Source organism: Mobula hypostoma, chromosome 15 (assembly GCF_963921235.1).
Source record: "Mobula hypostoma chromosome 15, sMobHyp1.1, whole genome shotgun sequence".
Lineage (NCBI taxonomy): Eukaryota > Metazoa > Chordata > Chondrichthyes > Myliobatiformes > Myliobatidae > Mobula > Mobula hypostoma.
Window position 1 is genome coordinate 4,091,479 of NC_086111.1, and position 19,478 is coordinate 4,110,956.

General features: G+C 41.9%; 1 protein-coding gene across 1 annotated transcript in view; it reads right to left on the reverse strand.

Annotated features, from left to right (window-relative positions):
• The window catches only part of LOC134356650 (calcium/calmodulin-dependent protein kinase type 1-like), a 284,479-nt gene extending 276,352 nt beyond the window's left edge, over positions 1-8,127 (reverse strand). Inside the window, exons 1-2 of the mRNA XM_063067628.1 lie at positions 8,017-8,127; positions 7,652-7,763 (exon numbers count right to left, since the gene is read on the reverse strand). Of these exons, the coding sequence (XP_062923698.1) occupies positions 7,652-7,734 (83 nt within the window). The 5' untranslated portion in view covers positions 7,735-7,763; positions 8,017-8,127. The remainder of the gene's footprint in view (positions 1-7,651; positions 7,764-8,016) is intronic.
• Between the last annotated feature and the right edge of the window lie 11,351 nt (positions 8,128-19,478).

The following is a 19,478-nucleotide window of genomic DNA, read 5'->3' on the forward strand; positions in this document are numbered from 1 at the left end:
AAGAGTCTTGGCCCAAAACGTTGACTCTCTATACCTCTCCATTGATGCCCCCTGACCTGCTGAGTTCCTCTGGCATTTTGTGTGTTTTGCTCTGGATTTCCAGCATCTGCAGAATGTCTTGTGTTCACACTACGTATCACAATCCTTTTATGGTTGCTGTGATCTAAATCCTGGAACTGCTGAACCAGTGTCATTGTGAGAGCACTTTCACCAAAGGGAACGCATTAGTTCACAAAAAGGAACACACTATGGCAAGGAAATTAAACAATAAATTCTGGAATTCTCAGTGATATACACAATAAGAGGAGTAAACCTTTCTGTTGGCTGTCAGTTAACAATTACAAATTGAAAATTAGAAATTGACTTGGCATCAACAGAAATTTGCTGAGAGATATCCAAATTTATCCATCAAGGTTGAAGGTGTTGTGGATAGTGTGGAGGGCTGTCATCGATAGGATGACAAAACTGGGCTGAGAAGTGGCAGATAGAGTTCAACTCAGATAAGTGTGAGGTGGTTCATTTTGGTAGGTCAAATATGATGACAGAATATTAGATTAGATTAAATTATGAGGACACGCAGTCCACTTTTATTGTCATTTAGTAATGCATGTATTAAGAAATGATACAATGTTCCTCCAGAATGATATCACAGAAACAGAGGACAAACCAAGACTGAAAAACTGACAAAAACCCCATAATTATAACATATAGTTACAACAGTGCAAAGCAATACTGTAATTTGATAAAGAACAGACCATGGGCACAGTAAAAAAAAGTCTCAAAGTCTCTCGAAAGCCCCATCATCTCACGCAGATGGAAAGAAAAACTCTCCCTGCCATGAACCTCCAGCGCCGCAAACTTGCCAATGCAGCACCCTGGAAGCACCCGACCACAGCCGACTCGAGTCCACCCGAAAACTTCAAGGCTCCGACCAGCCCTCCGACACCAAACACCAAGCACCATCTCTGCCAAGCGCTTCGACCACGGCCCCGACAACAGGCAATAGGCAAAGCCGAGGATCTGGGGCCTTGCCCTCCAGAGATTCTCGATCGCATAGTAGCAGTGGTAGCTATTAATTAATACTATACTTTATTAATATAGTATTAATGGTAAGACTCTTGGCAGTGTGGAGGATCAGAGGGATCTTGGGGTCCGAGTCCATAGGACACTCAAAGCTGCTGTGCAGGTTGACTCTGTGGTTAAGAAGGCATATGGTGCATTGGCCTTCAGCAATCGTGGGATTGAGTTCAAGAGCCGAGAGGTAATGTTACAGCAATATAGGACCCTGGTCAGACCCCACTTGGAGTACTGTGCTCAGTTCTGGTCGCCTCACTACAGGAAGGACATGGAAACTATCGAAAGGGTGCAGAGGAGATTTACAAAGATGTTGCCTGGATTGGGGAACATGCCTTAGGAGAATAGGTTGAGTGAACTCGGCCTTTTCTCCTTGGAGCGACAAAGGATGAGAAGTGACCTGATAGAGATGTATAAGATGTTGAGAGGCATTGATGGTGTGGATAGTCAGAGGCTTTTTCCCAGGGCTGAAAATGTCAGGGGTAAGTTTTCTTTAAAAAAAGCAGAGAGTAGTGAGTGTGTGGAACGGGCTGCCGGCCATGGTGGTGGAGGTGGATACGAGAGGGTCTTTTAAGAGGCTGCTGGATAGGTACATGGAGCTCAGAAAAATAGAGGGCTATGGGTAACCCGAGGTAATTTCTAAAGTAAATACAGGTTCGGCACAGCATTGTGGCCAAAGGGCCTGTATTGTGCTGTAGGTTTTCTATGTTTCTATGCAAATAGAAGTGTTTGCTAATTTCATTCCTGAAAAGTCTGATTCTAATCTTTTTGAATCCCAAACAAGAGAAAATCTGCTGATGCCGGAAATCAAAGCAACAGACACAAGATGCTGGAGGAACTCAGCAGGCCAGGCAGCGTCAGTGGAAAAGAGTAAACAGTCAATGTTTTGGGCCCAGATCCTTCAGCAGGCGGCTTTAGTCCTTGGGCCCCCAACAACAGGAAATACCTTTGCTACACCCACCTTCATCGTGCTTTAATACTTTGCTGAAGCATCCCTTCTCTGCCTTTAAATTCAGGAATCATAACTTTACTTTGCATAATTCCCCACCGACATCTAACCAGTGCAGTCCTGGGAAGTCCCTTTTAGATTTCCAATTTCTTCCTGAACGGTCTGCCCTTTCACTGTCCCAATCAGGACACAAAATTAGGGCAAACGAAATCCAATTGTTAAAATATTTCTTGAAACTCATCCCTGTCTCAACAAAATTATTAGCCCAATGAAAAAAGCGTCCGTATACAAAACAGCTCCAAGCAAAGTGTAAATGTAAATTTAAAATTCAACCTCCAGAAGCAACTTTATCAAAAGGATTTTTACATACCTTTTCGTGTCATAGACAAGTTATGGGTTATAAAGAAAGAAAAAAAGCACACCATCTGTTAATTTCTGCGATCAATACATGGATATGATCCTAGAAAAGAAAGGGTTAACATGTGAGAAGCATTTGATGGCTCTGAGACTGTATTTAGTGGAGTTTAGAAGAATGATGGGAGATTTCATTGAAAACTATCAAATATTGAAAGGCCTAGATAGAGTGGATGTTTCTCATAGTGTGGGAGTCTCGGACCAGAGAGCACAGCCTCAGAATAGAAGGATATACTTTGAGAACAGAGATGAGGAGGAAATTTTTAGCCAGAGAGTGGTGAATCTGTGGAATTTGTTGCCACAGATGGCTGTGGAGGCTAAGTCGTTGAGTATATTTAAAGCGGAGGTTGATAGATTCTTGAATAATAACGGTATCAAGGGTTACGCAGAGAAGACAGGAGAATGGGGTTAAGTGGCATAATGAATCAACCATGATGGAAATGGCACAGCAGGCTTGATGGGCTGAATAGCCTTATTCTGCTTCTATGTCATATGATCCTATGTAGTGGTAGAAAGTAGCTGGCCGAAACTTGTGAGACAGCGCTAGGAAATTAACAGAACATTAACAGTTAAATTGCCTAAGGACAATGTAGATTATACAGAAGAATACTGCAAAACTGCATGTTGCTGTCGTCTCCATAACACTGATAAGCAAAAAAATCAATGTTTTGGTAAAGAGGACAGACAGCGGAATGCACAAAAACATACAATGTTAAAAACAGTGTTAAAAGTCAAGGTATCTATGTTTCAACTGAGACCAAAAATATAATGAAAAGCATATGCTTGGAATAATTTCCCGGCCAGCTCAACAACAAAGCTGAAGTATAAATGTGGTAAATGTCACCTCAGGTCTCAGTTTTCAAACTTTGATTTTGTCTGAAGTGCATTGCCTTCAGTTTATTAGTCTTGAGGAGGAAGGGAAAGTTCAATCAGAGATGAGTATCCGTGATATTGACCTATACTTTGGGGGAGCCTACGTGCAAATAAGTATTATTTTAGTTCCGCAGAATTGAAAATAACCAGTAATGTAGAGTAGAATGGTCATGCTTTAAGCACCCTTTCCACTGAGTTTCTGATCTCAGCCAGCTTCTGAGAGAAGACCAGGTAGAAGCAGACTGCCTGGTCAACACGCTGGGCGGAAGAGAGAACAGAGCAGATGTTGCCGGATGATCTCATTAACCTGCTGGGGTGCAGCCAAAAAGCTGAAAAGCAAGAAGCCTAAGAAATAACATCCATTTCCAATAGTCAGCTACACAATGTGGGTAAGACTAAAACAAACAACAAATAAAATAATTCCTATCAATTTATTAGGTGCCAGAATAAAAAGGCATTGGGTCCTGGATATACTGGAAACCACAGGCTGAAGGGGATAAGGACACAATTTTTCTGAGGGAGGGCAGTGCGTAAAAAGGAAGAAAAAACAAGAAAAGCTAAGATAGAGAAAGGAGAGACAGAGCAACAGAGAGAGAGAGAGAGAGAGAGAAAGAGAGAGAGAGAGAGACAGAGAGACAGATAGACAGAGGTTCCCAACTAAAGTGTTTTTTAAATTATATTTTGTTGAACACAGATCAAGTAAAAACCATGCTGTTTTTACATATCTGTGATCCAAAGAGTAGGAATTATAGAGAAATTGGCACTGATGCAAGCAGAAAGGATTTATTAATAGACTTAGTAATCCTTTAGATTTAAAGAATAAAAACATTTCCAGTGAGAACAAACTAAAGGAAAACATTTTTTCTTTATGCTAGAAATTCTATTTTCTCCAGCTCATTGAATTTTCCCCAATGAATGTTTTGTAACTTGGCCAAAGAGAAAGATATGTTAACCCTTCAGTGTAAGTCACATTATATAGCATTTAATGTGCAGCAACAGAACTTTATTTCCAAAGTTCAAAGAAAAATCTATAATCACAGTGCATACATGTCACCACATACAACCGAGATTCTTTGTATTGCATGTCCTGCAGTCGATTTATATTGTGCAAACATCAGCTGTCTTCAAATAAGACAGATCTTTTAAAAATAACGTGTAAACAATTTCAATTGCTTCATATCACATCAGCATTGCAAAAAAATGTATATCAAATATTCTTGTCCCAGAGGGTTTTTATATTTACCTTAACAACTAAACAATAATTTAATTTTCTATGTCATTTCAGATAAATCCAGGATAGAATGCTTTTCATACATCTCAATCACAGCCTGCTTTTTAGTAAGTTAAATCTCATATTAAGAGGAACAGCAGATTAAGGGCTACAGTAGAAAAGCTATTACTGTCTGCACTTGCAAATATAAATGCTATCAAGTGCTTAAATAAAATCTTCACCTTTTATCTTTATTTTCCAAAGGTTGGTACATCCATTACGTCCATGACAAATGTCAGTTTGAAATTACACGGAGTTTACTTTCATTTAACTGTGCACATAAAGCACATTTTCAGATTCTATGTGCTGATGAAAGGTTTCCGCTGAAACATCAACTGTTTATTCCTCTTCAACAGATGCTGCCTGACCTGTTGCATTCCTCCAACATTTTGAACGTGCTGCTCTAGACTTCCAGCATCTGCAGAACCTCTTGTATTTCCAGGTTCAAACTGAGCACATCATATCCATTTAGCAGTCAAACATAGAGTTCATAATGTCTTTCAGCAGCATGAAACTTTATTCATAAGAACTAATAAACCAGTGATTTCTTTCTCCAATTTTGATTTCGCCCTTCCCTTGTATCATTGCCTAAAGGGCATTGTACACAAGTAATTGGAAACAAGGGTCTCTTCACTTGAAATTTGGTTAATTTTTGTAATAAAAACATGAATTCAGCAGCTCATGGAATATTTGTCGTGCTGTTTGTGCAAATCCGTTAGACAAAATATAATTCTTCATAGCCTGCCAGACACTTCGGCTGACTCTATTTGTGAGTCTTTTGAAATAATTAAAGATATTCATGTGGATCTAAACAAGTATGCAATATATGAACTGGAAGCAGAAAAATGCTCAAAAGGAATACTAAATATTTGCAACCTAGTACAATGCAAACATACTAGCAGTGTAGAGTTTCTATACACAAACGTGGGGACTAAACAAAATTAAGATTTGATTATTTTTCTACAAATGATTTTTTTAAACATATGCCGAGACCAGAATCATATTCAAAGGGGTTTCAATGTAATAATAACCCGTTCAAGATAGTTATGGAAACTGATACAAATTCCCAACTGATCTTCCTGTTATAAAACAGTAATAAGAGAAGTGGATGGAGATAGGAAAGGGAAATTTGTGTGTGGAATAGAAAAAATATGGTCTTTTGCCTGCGCCATTTCTAATTGAGGAAAAGTTTGCTCATGCTTTTATTACATTTTGGTTGGACTACTCTGATACACTCCAGCTTCATTTATTCTACTCTTCGCAAACCTAAGGTTATTCAAAATTCTGCTACCATATTTTGTATGTTGTCCCCTTCATTCATCACACTTTTGTTAATCAACACTGAATCTCAGTCAAGCCATACCCTGATCTTACGTTTCAGCTCTGCTTCCAGGCTCCTAGGCTCAACATATCTGTCGTCTCCCCCAGCTGTTTTACAATCCAAGAGATCCATCATCCTTTAATTCTGGCTGCTAGCTCATCCCATCCCTGCAATCACTCTACCACGGGCAGCCGCAGCTCTAACCGGCAAAGCCCAGAATCTTAACATTCCCTTCTTGGCTAAATTTGTAATTTCACATTTCTTGTAAGTCTCACCTTACATTTTGTTACGTAATACCATTAATATCAGTATTCAATGGAACATATTCAACATTCAAAGAAAATTTATTATCAAAGCATGTATACGTCACCATATCCTACCCTGAGATTCGTTTCCCTGCAGGCATTCTCAGTAGAACAAAGAAATACAGTAGAATCAACGAAAGACTACACACAGACTGACTGACAACAAATATGCAAAAGACAAACTGTGCAAAATGCAAAAACAAAGAAATAAATAAATCTGAAAACATCAGCGTGGAGTCCTTGAAAGTGAATCCATAGGTTGTGGAGCCACTTCAGTGTTGAAGTAAATGAAGTTACCCGCGCTGGTTCAGGAGCCTGATGGTTGCAGCTCAATAACTTCCTGAACCTGATGGTGTGGGACCTAAGGCTCCAGCACTTCCTCCCCAAGGCAGTGGTGAGAGTGTGATCTGTTCTGCTGATGGAGCTGGCCATTTTTAATCAACTACTGGGCATCAGCATGTGGATGTGAAGACAACGCAAGTGTAGTGACGGGAGTGGGGAAAGGTGAACAATAGTAAAGCTCCAGAGGTGAAAACCATTGTAAGTGATTCTTTAGCCTTGGCTAGACAAAATTCAATTGAACCCGCCAAACGTAGTCTTACCCGCTGCGTAGTGGAGGGGAGACAGTTTCAATTTTCAACACCAACAACTCACACAAAATGAGGAAGGACAATAACAAGATTTCAGTGCTGTGGCAAGAATAAGAAAGGTTTGAGCATGTGCCTCAGGATACAAAACACTAACTGAGAAAGATGCAGCAACCAAAGATTTAAAGTAATCTAAACGGTCTCTGGAAATTCTCTCTAAATCCTATGATAAAGATAAGATGCAATTTTGGGCGCTGGAATTAAAGTCAGCCTAACAGGCTTCAAAGCTGCAACTTTCCTTCGGTACTTAGATATAATGATAGTGGCATGTAGACTAGAAAAAAAATGCTTTCGTCTGCCTGTTAAACTAACTTTAATTCCAGCATTCTGTACTTCAGTAGTTGTCTCTGCGTCGCTGCAGACGTTCCCTCCAGGTCACTCTCGCTTGTCAAAGGGCAGTAAATCCAAGTACTTTGGTGAGATTGGCGAGTTAATCAGTCTGAAGATGTCCCAGCAGTAACGCAATGGCGACCATTGTTTCTCACGGGGGTCCATCCATACAACACAGCGTAACCAACTTGGAAACGGCTCTCTGTAGAGGCAGAACCAGGGTGCCACCGATCCAAACACGGCCCCCTTCCATCTCGTTTTAAGACTCAAGCTCAAAGAGAATAACCTCGAAATTGCGGAAGTTTGAGACGTTCTCGCCAATCTCGCAGGACAGCAGGACATATATTTTAGAATGTGATTCCACTCAGATCCTGGTACAAAATCTTAACGTCTTCCAACAAACAAATATAATCAATTCCTAAACCCGAAACCCGATTAAAACCCAATAAACATTTGGATTGTACTCACGTTCCCAGGACTTCCTTGAATTCGTACGCCACTCTAATTTCCCCCTTCTTTTTCCATGTTTTATCCATCTCTCCGAGAGGCATCCTATGTAGGCAGACTGCTGCTCTCTCCACTGAAAACAGAGCGGAGGAATCATATTTACTTGCACTGCATACAGTCAGCAAAGGAGACTCAGCCTCCAGCTGAAGACTCCAAAGGTGCTCGTTCCACGATCGCTACCGAAGCAAAGAAACAAACATGATCCCTTCAGACCCGCTTTAAGAGATGCACCCAAATATGAATTCGACAAGAGTTCTCTTTCAAGAAACGTCCACGATCGCTCGCTGCAACAAAAAAAATAATAATTCAGATGCAATGCTTCTTACCTGCGTTTATTTGTATCCGATGCAGAGAGTGACAGTTCCCCGTGTGCGCTGGAGGACGGAGACTCTCACTCTACCTCTCGCCCCATCTAGTGATTGCCCCGGGCTGCTGCCGCAATGACGTCATGGACCCACCGGCGGGGCGGGGCTCTTGGCTCCTTACCAATCAGGGAAACAGGCTGCGATCTCTCCGTCCTATCGCAGGAGGCGGGGGGCGGGATTGCGAGGTAACGCTGACCAATTGAGAACAAGCGAGGGAGCCAGCCAGTCGCTTATCACTGGACGGAAGAGAATCAATGAACCATTCTTCAGATAACAGGCGACCAAAGAATGAGAGAGAACGTTTTTCTCCCTCGCTATTGATATTTTCATTTATCTGAGAAGTTGTTATGCTTGTTTTGCGTTTATTTGGTCGTGTAAGTTATGCATAATTTCAGATTCAGATGTATTTATCTCATTAAATTGAAACATGCAGTTTAATGTTCTGTTTGCGTTAACACGCGACACACGGAGGGATGTTTGTGTAATATACGGTACTGCTGCTGCAAAAAAACACATTCTCATGGTATTCCCATGACAATAAAATTGAACTTGAGAAGACTCCGATAATAAATGTACTTCCAATTGCTGTAAATAGACTTATCCAAATATCTCAGTAGCATGTGCTTGATTACATCAAACAAGTTTTAAAAGAAAAGTCAATATCGAGTTTAATGTCATGGACAAGTGCGATGAAAAACGCTTGCAGCAACATCCCAGACATATAGTAACATATAAGCCCTATTCGCAAGAGAAAAAAACATAAATGAATCACAATATTTGCAAGAAAACACAATGATTATGAAATGAAATATTTAGGCAGAGACTACACAAAGGAATGCAAAAGGTGCAAAATGTAACTTTTGTAGGAAATACAAAAGGAGCATTGGTTTCTTAATTCCCTCATGAAATAGAAGGAGGCTGTTCAGCTGACTGAGTTTATGCTGCCTCATACAGCAATGTCATCCTCTAATTTTACCTGTAACCTACTGGGGTTCAGCTATGCCCATGAGAATGTAACTTACTTTGAATTATTATGGAAGCTTCATTTGTCAAACAGGTGGGGAAAAATTATATCTTCCATCTAGTATTAACTAACTCGGACAGCAATAGCAGTAATTATGTTGTAGAAGACAGCAGAAATAAAGTACGATAGTCAGATTGGTACACGATGCAAAGAAATAAAGGAACAATGGACGAAGCCTGAATAGGTGGTCACAAATATCGTCTAATGTGTTAGTGAGGTAAGGTGTTGGCGATTATCTTAACACCAAAGGTGACAGAGTAAAGAGAGACAGGAATGTCAGTATCAGAACAAACTGAAGCTTTGGATAGTTAAGGAATTATTTATAATGAATATACATGATAAAAAGAAGATGGATAAGGAGAGACAAGGTCACTGCCTCATGATTGAGACATCAAAGGGGATTCCTGAAGAATTCACAAAAAGACAACCAAAGTTTGATATCCAATACACTGCACACCTCTGAGCACAGTGCTTGCAGCGTGAAAAAACTGAACAGAATATATAAACAGACGTCTCAAACCTTGAAGCAACACATAAGAATATCCTGAGTCTGGAACTCAGTCGATCAACCTTACAAGGTGATGCTAGTGGCAGACAATACTGAGACGGGATGTAAATGCTTCTCTGTGTCCTATACATTGAATAAGTATTACTTTCAACATCTTTAATCAAAACTTGGTAGCCACTTTGAGGTACCACCTGCAACCAAAAAGCTGGCACTGAGTGTTCATGGTCATGGTCTTCTGCTGCTGTGACCCATCTACTTCAAGGTTCAAAATGTAGTGTGTTCAGATATACTCTCTGAGATGCTTTGTAACTCCAAAACATAAAACTAATTAAAAGAAAAAGATGGGTGTCCATAATGCTTGTACCTTAGTTTCATTTTTACTTTAAGCGAGCCACCTATGTGGTGACGTGGTGACATGATGACGCATGCCATTCACGTACTTTTACATATAACCCATAATGAATTATGTAAACAAGGAATGCTTAATCAAATAAATTTACAATACTACAGAAATATTAAATACACAACATGCCTCCCTGCTTAGATATAAACTCCAATTCAATATAGAATGCATCTCAACTACAAACATATTCAGTACATATAAAAACAGTGTGCTGGAAAACTATTCAGCCCCCAACCCTTCGTTCACATAAATAAGTATTACAACCAAGGATTTTGATCAATTTAACTGTGAATTTTAATTTGTGAATCACACCCACCATTGTTCCTGTACCTAAAAAGACCAAGATAACATGCCTGAATGACTGGCTCAATAATAAGCAAATGCTTTGAGAGGCTGGTCAAGGACTACATCTGCAGCTTGCTACCACCCACACTGGACCCCTACAATTCACCTACCGACACAACCGATCGACTGATGATGCAATAGCCACAGCTCTGCTCACCTTCCTTACACATCTGGAGAAGAAGGATGTTTATGTGAGAATGTTGTTCTTGGACTACAGTACAGCATTCAACACCATAATTCCCTCCAGGCTCAACAAGAAGTTCAGAGACCTTAGCCTTCAGCCTGCCTTGTGTAGCTGGATCCTAGGCTTCCTGTCAGATCATCGGCAGGTGGTAAGAGTGGGCTCCCTCACCTCTGACCCTTAATACAGCTGCCCTTCAGGGCTGTGTCCTAAGCCCCCTCCTTTACTTTCTGTATACCCATGACTGTGTCACCTCCCACAGCTCCAATCTGCTAATTAAATTTGCTTGATGACACTACACTGATTGGCCTAATCTCAAATAATAATGAGGCAGCCTACAGAGAGGAAGTCATCACCCTGACACAGTGGTGTCAAGGAAATAACCTCTCCCTCAATGTTGCAAAAACAAAGGAGCTGGTTGTGGACTACAGAAGGAATGGAAACAGGCTAACCCCTATTGACAGCAATGGACCCAAAATGCTGGTGGAACGCAGCAGGTCAGACAGCATCCATAGGAAGAAGCACAGTCAATGTTTCGGGCCAAGACCTTTCGTCAGGACTAACTGAAAGAAGAGGTAGTAAGAGATTTGAAAGTGGGAGGGGAGGGGGAGATCCGAAATGATAGGAGAAGACAGGAGGGGGAGGGATGGAGCTAAGAACTGGAAAGTTGATTGGCAAAAGGGATACAAGGCTGTAGAAGGGAAAGGACCATGGGACAGGAGGCCTAGGGAGAAAGAAAGGGGGAGGGGAGCACCAGAGGAAGATGGAGAGCAGTCAAGGAGTTATTATGAGAGGGACAGAGAGATAAAAAAGAGAGAGCAAAAAAAGGGGAGGAATAATAAATAAATAAATAGATAAATAACGGATGGGGTACGAGGGGGAGGTGGGGCATTAGCGGAAGTTAGAGAAGTCAATGTTCATGCCATCAGGTTGGAGGCTACCTAAATGGAATATAAGGTGTTGTTCCTCCAACCTGAGTGTGGCTTCATCTTGACAGTCCCATTCCCATTCTGATATGTCTATCCACGGCCTCCTCTACTGTCAAGATGAAGCCACACTCAGGTTGGAGGAACAACACCTTTCTGGGTAGCCTCCAACCTGACGGCATGAACATTGACTTCTCAAACTTCCGCTAATGCCCCACCTCCCGTTCTTACCCCATCCCATCTTTATTTAGTCATTTATTTATTTATTTATTATTTCCCCCTTTTTTTCGCTCTCTCTTTTATCTCTTTCTGTCCCTCTCACAATAACTCCTTGTCTGTTCTCCATCTTCCTCTGGCGCTCCCCTCCCCCTTTCTTTCTCCCTAGGCCTCCCATCCCATGATCCTCTCCCTTCTCCAGCCTTGTATCCCTTTTGCCAATCACCTGTCCAGCTCTTGGCTCCATCCCTCCCCCTCCTGTCTTCTCCTATCATTTCAGATCTCCCCCTCCCCCTCCCACTTTCAAATCTCTTACTATCTCTTCTTTCAGTTAGTCCTGACGAAGGATCTCAGCCCAAAACATCGACTGTGCTTCTTCCTATGGATCCTGCCTGGCCTGCTGCGTTCCACCAGCATTTTGTGTGTGTTGCTTGAATTTCCAGCATCTGCAGATTTCCTCGTGTTGACATCAATGGATCTGGGGTTGAGAGGGTGAACAGCTTTAAGTTCCTCGGCATACATACCATCGAGGATCTCACAAGGTCTGTGCATACCAACTGTGTGGTGAAAAAAGCACAACAGCGCCTCTTTCACCTGAGATGGTTGAAGAGTTTGAAAATCATAAGGACTTTCTACAGGGGCACAATTGAGAGCATCCTGACAGGCTGCATCACTGCCTGGTATGGGAACTGTACTTCCCTCAATCACAGGACTCTGCAGAGAGTGGTGCAGACAGCCCAGCGCATCTGTAGATGTGAACTTCCCACTATTCAGGACATTTACAGAGACAGGTGTGTAAAAAGGGCCGGAAGGATCATTGGGGACCCGAGTCACTCCAACCACAATCTATTCCAGCTGTTACCATCCGGGAAACGGTACTGCAGCATAAAAGCCAGGACCAACAGGCTCTTGGACAGCTTCTTTCACCAGGCCATCAGACTGATGAACTCTTGCTGATTTGAGTGTATTTCTATGTTATATTGACTGTTATAGGCCGGTTAGCCTAACGTCGGTGGTGGGGAAACTGCTGGAGTCAGTTATCAAGGATGTGATAACAGCACATTTGGAAAGCGGTGAAATGATCGGACAAAGTCAGCATGGATTTGTGAAAGGAAAATCATGTCTGACGAATCTCATAGAATTTTTTGAGGATGTAACTAGTAGAGTGGATAGGGGAGAACCAGTGGATGTGGTATATTTGGATTTTCAAAAGGCTTTTGACAAGGTCCCACACAGGAGATTAGTGTGCAAACTTAAAGCACACGGTATTGGGGGTAAGGTATTGGTGTGGGTGGAGAATTGGTTAGCAGACAGGAAGCAAAGAGTGGGAATAAACGGGACCTTTTCAGAATGGCAGGCGGTGACTAGTGGGGTACCGCAAGGCTCAGTGCTGGGACCCCAGTTGTTTACAATATATATTAATGACTTGGATGAGGGAATTAAATGCAGCATCTCCAAGTTTGCGGATGACACGAAGCTGGGTGGCAGTGTTAGCAGTGAGGAGGATGCTAAGAGGATGCAGGGTGACTTGGATAGGTTGGGTGAGTGGGCAAACTCATGGCAGATGCAATTTAATGTGGATATATGTGAAGTTATCCACTTTGGTGGCAAAAATAGGAAAACAGATTATTATCTGAATGGTGGCCGATTAGGAAAAGGGGAGGTGCAACGAGACCTGGGTGTCATTATACACCAGTCATTGAAAGTGGGCATGCAGGTACAGCAGGCGGTGAAAAAGGCGAACGGTATGCTGGCATTTATAGCGAGAGGATTCGAGTACAGGAGCAGGGAGGTACTACTGCAGTTGTACAAGGCCTTGGTGAGACCACACCTGGAGTATTGTGTGCAGTTTTGGTCCCCTAATCTGAGGAAAGACATCCTTGCCATAGAGGGAGTACAAAGAAGGTTCACCAGATTGATTCCTGGGATGGCAGGTCTTTCATATGAAGAAAGACTGGATGAACTGGGCTTGTACTCGTTGGAATTTAGAAGATTGAGGGGGGATCTGATTGAAACGTATAAGATCCTAAAGGGATTGGACAGGCTAGATGCGGGAAGATTGTTCCCGATGTTGGGGAGGTCTAGAACGAGGGGTCACAGTTTGAGGATAGAGGGGAAGCCTTTTAGGACCGAGGTTAGGAAAAACTTCTTCACACAGAGAGTGGTGAATCTGTGGAATTCTCTGCCACGGGAAACTGTTGAGGCCAGTTCATTGGCTATGTTTAAGAGGGAGTTAGATATGGCCCTTGTGGCTACAGGGGTCAGGGGGTATGGAGGGAAGGCTGGGTTCTGAGTTGGATGATCAGCCATGATCATAATAAATGGCGGTGCAGGCTCGAAGGGCCGAATGGCCTACTCCTGCACCTATTTTCTATGTTTCTATGTTTCTATACTATTTATTACAAATTACCATAAATTGCACATTGTACATTTAGACGGAGACGTTATGTAAAGATTTTTACTCGGGTATGTGAAGGATGTAAGATATAAAGTCAAGTCAATTCAATTCAATTCCTTTTTCACAGTAGAGCCAAACAATGGGAACATGTAAAGCATGAAAGATAAAAATTCAAAGCGGAAATGTCAGCTGTTCAAAAGTATTAATCCCCCCTTCGCTCAGTACTTAGTTGAAGCAGCTCTCACAGCTGTTACAGTCAGTAGTCTTTTTGGATAAGTCTCTATTAGTATTGCACAACTTGATGGAGAAAGATTTGCTCATTCCTCCATGCAAAATTGCTCAAACTGTGCCAGGTTAGTTGGGGAGTGGCAGTGGTCGGCAATCTCGATGACTTGTCAGAAATGTTCAGTTGGGTTAAGGTCAGGTCTCTGACAGGGCATCTCGAGGGCATCCATTTTCTTCATTTGAAACCACTCCTTGGTTGCTCTGGCAGTGTGGTTTGGGCCATTGTCCTGCTGAAAGACGAACTTCCTCCCCAGTTTAAGCTTTCTGCAGAGGCTAGCAGGTTTTTATCCAAAGCAACATACACACAGTGTTGGAGAAACTCAGCAGGCCAGACTGCTTCCGCTGAGTTCCTTCAGAATCTTGCGTGTGTTTCTTTGGATTTACAGCATCTGCAGGTTTTCTTGTGTTTGATGTTTATATCCGGGATCTCCCTGTGTTTAGCAGCATTCACCTTCCCATCAATCCTAACCAGATTCCCAGTCCCTGCTGCTGAAAAGCATCCCCACAGCATGAAGCTAGCTCCACCGTGTTGTATTTTGCAGCAGGGTTGGTGTTACCTGGCTGATACACAGTATTAGATTGACACCACTTGTACCACTTAGTGTTAAGGCCAAAAATTTCTACTTTAGTCTCATCCAACCACAAGACCTTCTTCCACATCTTTACAATATCTTTTAAATGATGCTTTACAAAGCCTTTACAACAATATGCTTTTGTTTTAGCAATATGTATGGCACAAATCCAATGCAGCACATCAGCCAGGTAACACCATCCCTACTGTAAGGCACGGTGGAGCTAGCTTCATGCTGTGGGGATGCTTTTCAGCTGCAGGGACTGGGAATCTGGTTAGGATTGATGGGAAGATGAATGCTGCTAAGTACAGAGATCCTGGATAAAAATCTTCTAGCATCTGCCAGAAAGCTTAAATTGGGGAGGAAATTCATCCTCCAGCAGGACAACAACCCAAAGCACACTGCCAGAGCAATCAGGCTTCAAATGAAGAAAACTGGATGTCGTTGAATACTTTTGAACTGCTGACAGCTTGATTTTTGAAGTTTTAGTTTTTCATGCTTTACAATTTGCCCTGTTTTGGTGCTCTATCTTGACAAAGGATCATATGATTAACAAATAAAAATTCTCAGTTAAATTGATCAAAATCCCTGGTCATAAAACTCATTTATGTATTTATGTGAACAAAGAGCTGGGGGCTGAATACTTTTTCAAGGCACTATATATATACACGTACACAGAGCACTGTATAATACAACACTGAGAGTACATTGTCTGACGTCACCATTTCCTATACCTTTTGGAAAACCACCTCACACTGCGTCGTCCATTGCCATTTCTTCCTGATTTGTTGTCAAGAGTTCAAGGGGTGGAACACATAGACATCCACAGCATGGTAAATTTTAAATTGTTCCATTTAGGCCTAAGCATTTAATTTCTATGGAGGATTTCTAGCCTTGTAGGATAATGTCTTTCCTGACCGGCGGGGGCAGGGGGTGGGGCGCGGGGAGTAATCTGATTGGCAGCTGAGACTTGTGGCTGTGGTTCTGGGGCCTGTTCCATGGTGGTTGTAGAAGTTAATTCTGGGACTACAGGAAGTGGTTCTGACAGCTCTGAACACCTTTCTTCTGAACATGTTGGCATCCCAAAGAGTGAATGCCAAGATGTAGATCATAACGTGTGAGCTTAGTGTCTGACATCACCATTTCTTTACCTTTTTGGAAAGCCACCTCACACTGCTTTGTCCATTGTCATTTCTCCTGATTTATAGTCAAGGGTTCAAGGGGTGAAGCACAGTAGCCAGGTTTGGCAGGAACCTGTTATGGTAATTGGCAAAATCTAAACAGGACTACAACTGTGACACCACTACTTGAACTTTCTCAGCACTTGTGGAATTCTTGTTTGTCAGTAGCATGATCACAGTATGTGATGCTTGGTTTAAAGAATTCACACTTGATGCATCATGCTCTGAGTTCATAACCTTCTAATCTTTTTAACACTGTCCTGAGGTTTTGGAGATGTTCCTTGTCATCCTTGCCAGTAACAATGGTGCCATCCGGATAAAACTGAATGCCTGGGCATCTGGGCCAAGGCTTTCAGCATGTGCAGATGCTACCCCAAAAGTAAGCCTATTGTAGTCATAAAGCGCTTTGTGAATGTTAATGCTGAGAAATACTTTGGACTCTTCATCCAGCTCCATCTGTAGGTAGGCCTCAGCTAACCGCTTTGCTGAAGTGTTTTCCACCAGGGAGGTTTGCAAAGATATCCTCTATCTGGGGCAGAGAGTATTGATCTACTTCCAGCACTGGGTTGACGACTACTTTAAAATCACTACAGACTGCGAGAGACCTGTCCTTCTTGACTACTGGGACTAATGGCATTGCCCATGGGCTCTACTCAACCATGGAAAGAATTCCTTCAGTGTCCATGCAATCAAGCTCACTGGCTACTTTGTCATGGATGGTATAAGGAACTGGACTGGGTTTGTTAAACTTGAGGGTGGCATTTTCATTTAACATTATTTTACCTTTGGTAAGTTTCAGTTTTCCAATGCCATCTTTGAACTCTGCTGTGGCCTCATCCAGTACTCTTAAATCACTTTCAGTTTACTGCATTGTAGGGTTTGTGGCAGGCAAATGGTGGAAGGATTTCCAATCAAGTTGTAGTTGTCTCAGCCAGCTACAACTCTCAAGACCTCACAATGCTGCTCCTCCTGTTTTTACCACATAAAAGCCCTGTGTGGCTTATTGGTCACGATGAAGGGTCTCGGCCTGAAACATCAACTGTTTACTCTTTTCCATAGATGCTGCCTGGCCTGCTGAGTTCCTCCAGCATTTTGTGTGGCTTGTTAGTTGTTGTATTTCACTGTTATGAATGTCATTCCCACAGAAGTTATCTTTTCTCTAGTATAAGTTCTTAGATGGATATCTGCAGGCTTCAGTTCCCCATCTTCGAAATACCATTGAAACTCATTTTGTGGGTTGACTGAAACAGCCAACCCAAGGTCCAATTCCATTTTAATTAATTTGCCATTCACTTCTGGTGTGAGCCATATTGCTTGTCTATTGCTGCCTGGCCTGCTGCGTTCACCAGCAACTTTGATGAGTGTTGCTTGAATTTCCAGCATCTGCAGAATTCCTCGTGTTTGCTTGTCTATTGTTAGTTTTCACAGTGTAAATCTCAAGGCTATCCAGTCTAGCATCACTCTCATCATTATCAGATTTTTCATAAACAGTATGCAGATTAGTTCTCTTTTTGAAGCTGCAACTTGACTTTCTATTTTCTTCTCTTCCCTGTGAAGCTCACTTATTTTTGTCTGCCCAAAACACTCTTTGTATATGCCCTACTTTGTGGCATTTTCTGCAAATTTCACCTTTAAATTTGCATTGGTCTGGTGTATGTGAGCCCCTGCCACAATGGTAACACAATTTGTTCAACCAGGCCGGTCTCTGTCCAGACATTGCAAATTTGTTCATGTTCATTTTCATTCCAGACTGCAACTCAGTTGTGTCTGTCTGTTGCCTCCACCAACACAGCAATTTCAACTGCTCTTTTAAATGTAATTTGTGCTTCAGTTAAGAGCCATTTTTCAAGGTTCAAAGTACATTTATTATCAAAATATATATAAATGGTACTTCCTTGAGATACATCTGCTTATAAGCAGCCAAAAAGCAAGAAACCCAAAAGAACCCAATTTAATCAAAAAGACCAACACCCAATGCGCAGAGAAACAGAAATCATACAAACAAGACACAAGCAATCAAATTGCTTTCGAACCGAAATGAGTCCATAAGACCCATATCCTGGAGCAACTGGAGTCAGCCCAATGGCTTGGCGGGGCAAACCGTCTCAAAGTCGCAGACACGAATCGCGTAGCAGCCAGAGGAGTCTTACAGCCTCAGCACCATGGAGAGAGGAGTGAACATTGTGGGAGACGCAGCAAAATCAGCCCAACCCTCACCTCGGTCCCGACATCCTGGCTCTCCAGTCTATCCACACTAGGACCTGGGCCGAGACCTCGCCACCCAGCACAAAGCCATTCTCAACCTCTCCACATTGTTTCGGTGCTTAGTTCAATTCAACCTCATACCCAATTTAGGTGGACAGTCATCGAAATTCCTCCCCTCGACTCCTCACCAAATTGCTCACTCTAACCACATCCCCAACTCTGAAACCATCTCGAACACATTACTTTCTGACTTTGTAACACACCAGCATGGCTCATCCTTCAAGTCAATTTCGCCTTTGCTCACCTCATCATTGTTTTTACTGATAGTCTACCACAATTTACCTCAGAAAAGGTAAACAATGTTTTTTTGTTGTATTTCTTACCTTTTGAACAGCCAGTTAGTTGTTGCTCAACTTCAGTAGTGCCATCTTAAACCAGAAGCTTAAATGCTTTCTTAAAAAATTTCACAAACTAAATAATTTCTCAGTGCATCATTAAACCCATCAATAAACTAACAACGCTAAATCAGCTTCAGTGCAGTCATGTACACTGAAATGAACTCCCCTTCCTTTCAGTTCCATTATGAAACTTAAAGCATTCTGCAATCAACAATGGTTTTGGTTCCAAATGTTCCTGCATTACTTTCACAATATCAGCAAAGCTCATTTTGGCTGGTTTGGTTGGAACAGTTAAACTTTTAAGCAAGCTGTGTGCCTTTAAATCCAATGCATTCAGCAAATTTGGTACTTGTTTCTCACTTGTTATTTAATTTGGTTCAAATACTGCTCTGTTTGCTCAGTATGCAATATCCAGTTATCTCTTGAACAATCGAACACACCTGTCTTTCCGATGTAGCCCGACAATTCAGCTTTTTTCACTTATGATTATTATCACCCTGTACTGACTGCTGATGAACCTGTGATTTTTTTCCATTTTCTGCCTTTTTTTTAAACTCAAATATCTCACTGCACTTGAACACTCATCATCTCAGATTCGTTTAAAACTTCATTGTCATCACTGTAACTCCAAACCATAAAACTAATTAAAAGAAAAAGTCAGGAGTCTAAGATGGGTGCATCACAACATAAGAAAATCTTCAGATGCTGAAAATCCAAAGCAGCATTCACAAAATGCTGCGGGAACTCAGCAGGTCAGACAGCTTCTATGGAAAAGAGTAAA